The sequence below is a fragment of the Microtus ochrogaster genome, linkage group LG2, assembly GCF_000317375.1.
Source record: "Microtus ochrogaster isolate Prairie Vole_2 linkage group LG2, MicOch1.0, whole genome shotgun sequence".
Lineage (NCBI taxonomy): Eukaryota > Metazoa > Chordata > Mammalia > Rodentia > Cricetidae > Microtus > Microtus ochrogaster.
In genome coordinates this window covers 35,094,972-35,104,911 of record NC_022028.1, presented here as the reverse complement: position 1 = coordinate 35,104,911, position 9,940 = coordinate 35,094,972, and the positions used below count along the sequence as shown (strand labels likewise).

At 52.3% G+C, this 9,940-nt stretch overlaps 1 protein-coding gene across 2 annotated transcripts in view; it reads left to right on the top strand.

Annotated features, from left to right (window-relative positions):
• Positions 1 to 9,940, top strand: part of Hkdc1 (hexokinase domain containing 1) — a 39,414-nt gene that overhangs the window by 5,305 nt on the left and 24,169 nt on the right. The window contains exons 2-6 of one of the 2 annotated variants that reach the window (XM_005360104.2): positions 563 to 725; positions 6,973 to 7,121; positions 7,216 to 7,335; positions 8,089 to 8,184; positions 9,232 to 9,331. In XM_005360104.2, coding sequence (XP_005360161.1) covers positions 563 to 725; positions 6,973 to 7,121; positions 7,216 to 7,335; positions 8,089 to 8,184; positions 9,232 to 9,331 — 628 coding nt within the window. Of the gene's footprint in view, positions 1 to 552; positions 726 to 6,972; positions 7,122 to 7,215; positions 7,336 to 8,088; positions 8,185 to 9,231; positions 9,332 to 9,940 lie in introns of those variants that run through there. The other variant, XM_026785436.1, reaches the window with a different exon arrangement.

Sequence of the window (9,940 nt, the reverse complement as noted above, 5' to 3'; positions counted from 1 at the left end):
GTGGGAAGTCCAAGGACCGCCCACCTCCATCCAGGTTTAGTAAGTTGAGCATCCAAACCGCCCAGGCCCCCCCAAAGCCAGCACGTGCAGTAGGAGGCAGTTTCTTTATTCATTAATGGTAATCACAGCACACAGAAGGGACTCCCACATCAAATGAGGAACCACGTCTTCCTTAGTTTGCCTTTCAGGGGAATCAATATATCCTGTCCTTTTATGTTTTTGTTTTTTGAGATGGTTTCTGTGTGTAACCACCCTGGTTTTCCTGGAACTCACTTTGTAGATCAGGCTGGCCTCGAACTCACAGAGATCTGCCTGCCTCTGCCTCCCGCCTGGGATTAAAGGTGTGCGCCAGCACTGCTCAGCCAGTCTGCCCTCTCTGTCTCCCATTTCCTTCTCTCACCTCCCTGCCTTGTCCCCAACTGATGAAATAAGGATAAGGAACCTCAGGAGTGCACACGACAGAGCTGTCCCCAAAGTCAGGAGTTCTGGGTAGAACTGGACGTTGACAGCCTCAGCTGGGAGGGGCAGGCACCCCCAGGAGCCAACCCAGTGTCTGTTCTAGGTGGACCGGTTCCTGTACCACATGCGGCTCTCAGACGAGACCCTGGTGGACATCATGACCCGGTTCCAGGCTGAGATGGAGAAAGGCCTGGGGAAGGACACGAACCCCACTGCGTCAGTGAAGATGCTGCCCACGTTCGTCAGGGCCATTCCGGATGGCTCAGGTGAGTGGGGCTCAGGGTGACCGGGACTCCTTCCCTCCCATCCCACCCCAGCTCCTCAGCTGATGGATAACCTATTGCTTGTCCCTGGCCCTCTCCAACCTCCCCTCTTCTCTCTGCCTCAGTCCTGCTGACTGAACCCTTTGGGGGTCCACAGGCAGAGGCTCTTGGAGTGCCCTCTGCCCACGGTGACCTCACTCATTCTATCTGCTCCCCGATATAGAGTCCCCCATTCTTGATCCTGTGAGTGCTGCCTTAATTTTCCGAGTGCAACCCCTAGATCAATCAGTCCTTGCCTCTCTCTAGGAAGTGTCCCTACCCTGAGATAGGGGCTTGTCAGAACCCTTGTCACAGTTGTGGGTAACAGTCTCCAGGAGTCAGGGCTTCATTACCGCATTGTTCTGAGCTCTTCCCTACCCCTGGCACACGAGTTGAATGACTGGTATGTGGTTTCCTCTCTTAGACCTCTAGATTCCCGGCTAGGAATAGGAAGTTCGGAAAGGAAGGGGGTGGTGAAGTAATACAAAGAAGCCAACCAAGACCCTGGGCCCCGGGTCCAGTCTGTCACATCTTAGTGACTTCAGTCAGCGCTTAGCCTTGTTTCTTCTTCTGTCCACTGAGAGAACTGACCTATCCACATGCTGGCCTGGGTATCAATCCTAGGGCCTTGGCCATGCTGGACAGGTATTTATCACTGAGCCACGTTTCCGGTTCCTAGGAATTGGGTCTCCGTGGGCTGTTCTTGGGGATGAGCCCAGGAACTCTGATGTAGTCTACCCAGACCCAGACAGTGGGCCCAGCAGTCTCCGCTAGGACCTGGTTCCATGTTCACCTGAGCATAGGATCTGCCCACCTGTGGCAGCTCCCAGACACGGATCCCCAGAGACTCTGGTAACGTTCCTACAGATTTTGTGGATTAACACAATCCACATTCCGCCGTAGTTTACCAAGTCAGATGTTTGAGATGGGTCTCACTGGGCTAAATGCAAGTTGTTAGCAGGGCTGTGTTCCTCTTGGAGATGCTGGGGGACAGTTAAAGCAAAACTCCGTTTCCTGGCCTTTTCCAGCTTCGAGAAGCACCCATGTTCCTTGCCCTTTCCATCCTCAAAGCTAACAGTGTGTCTTCTGATCTTTCTCTGAAGCCCCTCTGCCTCCTCTTCCACATCTGAAGGTCCTGTGATTACATCGGGCCCTCTGAGATAACCCAGACTAATCTCTCAATGTAAAGGAAGCACCTGCAGCCTTCGTTTCCTTCTGCCGTGCGCCCTAACGTAGGCCTATGACTGAGGGAATAGGAAGTGGATTTGGGGGGAGCCTTAGTTTCCAACCACTAAAGCCGAGCCTACCTAGTGCTCCCTGGAGGACCTATGAGCTCCCATCCAGCTTTCCATCTTCAGTCATAAGAGAAAAAAAATCAGTGCTGTATACAGTGCCATTGCAGAACACTAGGTTCTCTCTGTCATATGATCCTTCTAGGACATCATGGGGTGACTGCTGTTGCTAGGGTCTCACCGAGAAGAGGGCTTCCCCAGCTCAAGGTGTCAGTTCTCAGAGCCTTAGAGCTATGGGGGGCATTCTTAGGGGACCTTTGGTGAGAGGCCCAAGAGACAGCAATGGGGGAGGCATTGCATCCTTTCCTGCAGGGGGTGCTACCTAAAGCAGTGGTTCTCAACCTTCCTGAGGCTGCGACCCTTTAATACAGTTCCTCATGTTGTGGTGACCCCCAGCCATAAAATTATTTTCATTGCTGCTTCATAACTGTAATTTTCCTACTGTTCTGAATCATAATGTAAATATCTGTGTTTCTGACGGTCTCAGGTGACCCCTGTGAAAAGGTCATTTGACCCTCAGAGGGGCTGTGGCCCACAGGTTGAGAACCACTGCCCTAGCAGGCCCTATGATTTGAGGAGCCACAACCCTACTTTGAAGTCTGGGCCCTGACTCTGACACTAGGGGAGAGCGCTGCTGGGACTGTGATCCTTGCCAGGTCACCCAAGGTCGTCTGACACCTGAGTCACGGGGTGTGTGTGGGTGGTGAGGAGCACCAGGGCTAAGTCCTCCTAACCTGGCCTGGGTGTGGCCGCAGAGCAGGGGAAGGTGGCCTTGGGCTGGCTGGTGGCTGGGGGGCTGCTTCAGACGGTTAGGAGATGAGGCTCAAGTTCTACCTACAGCTTTCTCCTCTTCCACCTGGGAGACACACACCTGGTATCATTGTCCTCTGGTGATACACTGTCCTCATTACATGATACAGTGTTTCAACATTCCATGTCACTCAGGTCCCGGGACCCAGAGTCCCTAATATATCAGATGCCCTTAGTAAATGCTTGGACTACTATTCTGTGTTCCACCCCAGCAGGGCATAGTTAGAGCAGGGCACCGAGTTGTAAGTTGTCGGGGGAAGAGCCCAGGGACTGTCTGCTTCCCCGTGAAAACTGAGTCTTTATGTTTATCGAATCGAACGACAACAGACAGAGCCGCAAAAGAAAGCGTGTCGTTTCATCAATGCGTCCACGTGCACAGGAGCCTTTCACAGCACAGAACTCAAAGGAGAGCCCACTGGCTGTGACTTAAACACCCTCCTTGGAGGGGAGAGAGAAGGGAGGGTTCCTAGGCAGTGTCAGGGGCAGTAAATGATTTGGTGGGCGTGAAAGATGACAAAGGGCCGGAACGAGAGTGGGATGAAGTGTGTTTTGGTTAGATGCTGGTGTTTGGTTTTCAGTCTCTAACACTGTGGTTTGAGTTTAGTCTTCCTTGGTTGACGGCATCTCAGCAGGGGGAAGTAAGCCAGTGTGTGCTTCTTTGGCAGATCTGGATGAGAGGTAGATGAGGGCCACCTCAGGCGAAGTCCTCCCTGCAATTGCTCCTCCCTCCAGGATCTCAGTTTGATACACCAATCAGGGTCTTGTGTTTTGAGCCTCAACATTGAGATCGATGGGATCATGTGAATGGAACATGTATATGTGTATATGTTCGTATGTTTGTGACAGGGTCTTGCTATGTAGTCCTGACTGGCCTAGAACCCAGTTATAGATCAGGCTGACGGATCAGCACTTGGGTAGGTTGGGGTGTTTAAAAGTCTTTCAAATGGCGCTGGAGAGATGGCTCAGTTGGTAAAGCGCTTGCTGCCAACTTTGAGTTTGGATTCCCTAGAAGCCTCATAAGGCCTGATCCAGTGGTGCACATTACAGTTTCAGCACTCTGGCAGAAAGGTGGGAGAATTACTGGAAGTGCTTAGGCCAGCTAGCCTGTGTACACAGCAGCCAACAAGAAACCCTGCCCCAGACAAGGTGGAAGGAGGGACCAACACTGGAGGTTGTCCTCTGCCCCCCCCCACATGTTCTGTGGCATGCATGCATTGGCGTGTGTGTGCGCACACACACACACACACACAAACACAAAATTCTTTAAATGTTTTCTCCAGTTCTCCATAGTTCTGTGAACTGGTTTTGTAATTCCACAATTACTAACAGAACTAAACAAATAAACCTTTCCTAATCCTTGTGGCTTCTGTCTCAGAAATATATTCTGTTTCCTGTAAGCCTCGTGGGCCTACCTGTTCTCTGTATCTCTCCTTGCTCTGAAGCTGCCTGAAGAGTGACCCACTGAGCCTCACTGGCCTCCCAGCCCCTTAGGAACAGATGCCCTAAGAGTGAGTGCTTTGTGGCCGTGGCCAGCCACCCAGGCAGTGCAGGGGACACATCTGCTTCAGGACTGTAAAGGTGTGACCCTTTGATACCACAAAGCAGGCTCTCTCCTTGGCCTCTGCCTCCACCCTTTGTTGGGGTTCAGGGTGGGTCTTAAAGCCCTGATGTGCTCACTCAGACCAGGGTGTCGGGCTGTGGGGCTGCAGGACCCCATTTTCATAGTTGCCAAGGAATAAGACTCTTAGGAACCGAGCAGTTACTAGACATGGTTCCCAAGCCTTCTCTGGGGAATATGGGTCTCCAGAAATCTATGTATTCGGCCACTGGGTGCTCTTAGGAGACACTGCATGGGAAATGGGAAAGGAGCTGAGTCACAGGCCCTGGCAGTGACATTGGGAGGGAACCCCATTTCTAAGGACCTCCCTGTCTTGGGAGGCTATTTTCTTTCATGCATGTTTGTGGTATAGGTGCACACGTGTATCAGTACAGGTGTGTGTGTGTGTGTGTGTGTGTGTGTGTGTGTGTGTGTGTGTGCGCATTCTCCTGCTCTGCCTGAGCTGGGCGTCCCTCCCCCAGGGTCCAGGAAATCATTCCTCTGGGGTTAGAGTCACACCACGTGGAAGGGATCATGCCACATGGTTTCCCTGAAATGACATCTTGAGTCACCGGGGAGCAAGGTGTTTGCACAGCGATAAGGGTGTAATGTCGGGCAGAGGGAGGAACCGACACTAACCGGTTCTCAGCTTGCCACCTCCCATCTCTGCAGCAGGGCAACTCCACTCTGACTGGAGGCCTTTCCCCCAAATTCTCAGTCAGGTTTGGCCCTCCCTTCCTTAAACTCTCTCTGTGGCTCCTTGGCACTTTCTGTCACTTACTGCCCCCACACTCCAGGCCCCATCCCTCTCCCACATCTCCCTTGACATGTACCTTCACCCCCTTACATCCCCCCACCCCATCCCTGTCGCTGGGACCATGCTCCTCCACGCCTGGCTATCTCTTCACACTTCACTGTGTCTTAGCTCTGCGGGGAACTGGCCGGCTGGAACCTCTCCTGTGCTAGCTTTTCTTCAGCAGAGCCTTCTTCCCACCTAGCACGGTACTTCTGATAAGCTCCCCAGGGGGCTCACACCCCGTCATCTTGGCCTCCCAGCACCTGGCTCTGAGTTAGGTGCTCTCCAGCACGACACACCCAGCGATAGAGCCTCTTTCTGGGATAGACGTGATAAGTGCGAAGGATTTTGTGCCTGGATTCCTTGGCCCAGTAAAAGACCTTAAACCGTTCCCTGGGGCTCCTTGCAGCACTAATCGAAGGAGATAATCTCTAGCTGTTCCCCTGAGACAAAAAATGCGACTGCCTGGGTCTGTAAATGATTGATTTAGCTAGCTGGAGGCGCGTTTAGAAATGCAGAGTTGCAGGCCCCTGCAGTTGCAGTTGCTTGCAAGCTAGGTTCCCAGAGGCATGCATGTGTGCCAGTTTGCACAGCACTGTGCATGCCAGCTAAGCCTCGGCCTTTAACTCTTGGATTGCCAGAATCGAGAAATGTCTGGAGCATAGTCCAGACATGTTTGTTGTGCAGGGACATGGGGACTGAGAAGGAGGCACACCGAATTTCATGGAAACCCTAAAGCAGGGACCTGTGTGCACTCAGCTTGGGGGCACTGGGCCTGTGAGCTTCCTCGCTGTGCCTTCTGCTTTTGCTGTCTGCTGGAGCTGTTCTTCTGCATTAGATCTCAGGGTTCCCTACGAGGGAGAGATTGTCCAGCTGCCCCTTGATAGGCAGGTAGCTGGGGTTGCCATCGTATGATATTAAGTATGCCGTTGTATGTCATTGTATGACTATTTGGGCTTGCAGGCATGGACTTTCTCTCCGGTGTACCCACCTGGCACATGAAACCACTCTGCAGGCATCGATCGTTCTTTATAAACACTGTATGCTAGGAGGTGAACTTCCCATACATGTGGCTGACACCAAAGGCACTGGCAAGGGTCCTGCGTAGGTGTCATCAGGGTGGGGTGCCTCACCCAAAACCTGTGTCACTCTGTATCTTCCCTTGAGGCATCCTTCTTGGGCCAGGCAGGCTGTTGGCTCTACTCCCGTTGAAGAGATTGTGCCCCTCCCCCAATTAAATATCTTTGGTACCCTAGTGTCTATTATCCGGTTCCTGCTGCCCTCCCCTGTTGGAGTGTTTCCCTCTGAGGACTGGGGCTCCCCTCTCTTTATTGCACCCCTCTCTTCCTCATGCCTTTATCTGAGTTTCCCGTGTGGTTGATGCCAGAGCTTTCTTCTCAGATGCAGCCTGCTAGCATAGGCTCGGCTCTCAATGCTCTTCCCTCAGACCCCACCACAAAGTGGGGTCACATGGCCTCTTCCCAGTGAACTTGCTCATTCTCTCCAGCATGATCAAACGGAGCAAGGTTGGGATCACACTCCGGCTCTGCCTCCTAAGGCATGGTGTGGACTGAAGCCCCCACTCCCCAACCCTCAAGCAAGCAGAATGACACTAATCCGTGGGGGCTGCGAGGTTGGACAGCAGTTGCTGTATGGCCAGCTTGGGTCACAGGAGAATGGTGACTTTACTGAACTGTGACTATTTTGGTTTTATAGAAAATGGGGAGTTCCTTTCCCTGGATCTTGGAGGGTCCAAGTTTCGGGTCTTGAAGGTGCAAGTCTCTCAAGAGGGGAAGCAAAATGTCCAAATGGAGAGTCAGTTCTACCCAACGCCCAATGAAATCATCCGCGGGAATGGCACGGAGGTACCAGCAGGAGGACGGGCCTGGGTACTGGCCACCAGAGGCGGTGCCGCCAGAGACTTTGCCCTAAGCCTTGTGCCTGCGTTCTCTCCTGCAGCTCTTTGGCTACGTAGCTGACTGCCTGGCAGATTTCATGAGAACCAGAGAACTGACGCATAAGAAGTTGCCCCTGGGCTTCACCTTCTCTTTCCCCTGCAGACAGACTAAGCTGGATGAGGTAAGACGGGAGGGTTGGGGCATGTGGACACATGCAAGGGAGCAGCATGAAATTCTGGCCTGTCCATCTTTCCCTCTGCTTTTTGCTAGTGTGTGAGAGCGACCTGGGTGATGTGGGGCCTTGATTCTGTGCACACAGCACGCAGACAGGTTAAGTGGTTGTCAGGAGGCCTTGCTGGGCCCTGAGTCAGCGGGTCTGCAGTGAGCCTTAAGCACACATATCTAGGGTGCCAGGAGATGCTGACCTCAGAATCGCAGGGATCTGCCTCTGCCTCTGCCTCCTAGCCCCTGAAAGGGAGAAGCCATTCATCTCTCCTCTGCTTGGTGAAATCAGGAGGTTGCCTGAGCCTAGGAAGGCAGAAGTTAGTGGCAGTGGCCACATGGTGGCAGTGCGGCACAGAAAACAACCTTGGGGCTGATCGTGGGTCTGAGTTCTGCCGCCTTGACTGGAGACCCAGAGTTATTTCCTGTCTATTTCTTTGTCCATAACTGAGGGGGCTGGAAATCTGGATAAATCTCACTATCATTACCACCACAAAAAAAAAGCACATAACATAAGCACATAACAATCTGATTATGCAGATTGCCCTGACGGAATTGTGTACTGAAGGCCCCTTCTTTACCCCATAAATCCACGCAACTATTATGCGTCAATTAGAAACAAAACGAAACCCCAAAGAATCAGAGCGATGGAGCTTAGAGAAGAGAAGCCAGCGTGAACACTGCCTTACATTAACCTGAAACATCCTCACAGGGCTTCCTCCTTTCATGGACCAAAAAGTTCAAGGCCCGGGGAGTTCAGGACACAGACGTGGTGAACCGCCTTGCCAATGCCATGAAAAAGCATGAGGTGAGGGACTCACTCGGGTGGGGAGCCTCCCGGTCCTTGACTCTTGGGCTTGGGGCCCTTGTGCTACACCTGCCTAGAAGGAGAAATGGGTGGGGTGGGGCTGTCCCCATCCTCACTGCAGTGAGGGTGGGCACAGTTAGGCCTCTGGAGAACCACGGAGACATGGCCTTTTATTTCCTGGGTCCCCAGTTACCACGGCCCTTCAGGAGGACTTTTGCTGTCACTGTGTTTGAACCCCACCTTCCCTCCTTTTTGAGCTGGGCTGTTGTGGTGGCAAAGAACAGTTCCTAGTTCTCCCGCCCACCCACCAACAAAACACACTAATACCGAGGAACCCAAAGAATACTCTTTCTGGCCCAGCTCTCTATTCGTTCCCTACTTCAACATTTTGACAATATTTACAATTATTTACATAGCATCAAAAGTAAGCACTTAAACATTTCCCAAACAAAACACTTAGAGCCTAAAGTGCGTGTTGCCTGGTGAGAAGAGGAATTATTCTTACTGTTATTGACTGAATTGGTGAACAAGCCCCTAGAATGGTGGCAGGGTGTGCCACTCTGAATTATGATCCCCCGGCTCCAGAAGAACATTTTGATGTGCCACCTTCCAGTCCCTTTTTCTCACTTGAAGACAGCCTTACAGACCGGAGGGAACCTTGGTGTAAGGCCTGGAGTTGACTGGACAGAATAGGAAACCCATGTAGGAAAGACGGGTTTTGGTCAAGGCCATGCTTGCTGACTGGCAGGGCCCTGTAGGCCAGGGCTGGCATGTTTTCTCTTAGAAATACCATTTTCCCCAGGACAGATACGCTTGCCACTGTGTCCTCCAGGGGTAGATACCAGGGACTCTTTCCATGGTTCTCTTTTACGGAAGTCATTCCACTCAATGTAGGAACACAAGCTCCCTGCTCCTCCCCTAGACCCCAAACCTTGACAAAAGTTGTTTCTTGCAGACTGTGTCTAGTGATGTTCACTGATCTGGTGAGGTGGGCAGGGGAGAGTAAACTTCCTACTGCTGATACCCTTGAGGCCTTGTATTCACCAGGACCTGGACGTGGACATTCTGTCCTTGGTTAACGACACTGTGGGGACCATGATGACTTGTGCTTATGACGATCCAGGCTGTGAAGTCGGTGTTATCATTGGTAACTCAGTGGACTTGGTGTTTTGGAGGTGGGAGAGGGAACTAGTTTTGGGCTGAGTTTGAGTAAAATCTAAATCAATATGAAGGGGGCTGCCACTTCTCAGAAGACACAACACAGAGAGATAGGAAACCTACCATCTCTGTCCATCCTCCCTCCATCCATCCTCCCTCTGTCCATCCACCCATCCACCCATCCATCCATCCATCCATCCATCCATCCATCCATCCCCCCTCCATCCATCCTCCCTCTGTCCATCCATCCACCCATCCATCCATCCACCCATCCATCCTCCCTCCATCCATCCTCCCTCTGTCCATCCACCCATCCATCCATCCATCCACCCATCCATCCACCCACCCATCCATCCATCCATCCATCCATCCATCCATCCATCCTCCCATCCATCCATCCACCCATCCATTCATCCATCCATCCACCCATCCATCCATCCATCCTCCCATCCATCCATCCATCCATCCACCCACCCATCTACCCATCCATCCATCCACCCATTCATCCATCCATCCATCCACCCATCTACCCATCCATCCATCCATCCATCTATCCATCCATCCACCCATCTACCCATCCATCCATCCATCCATCCAC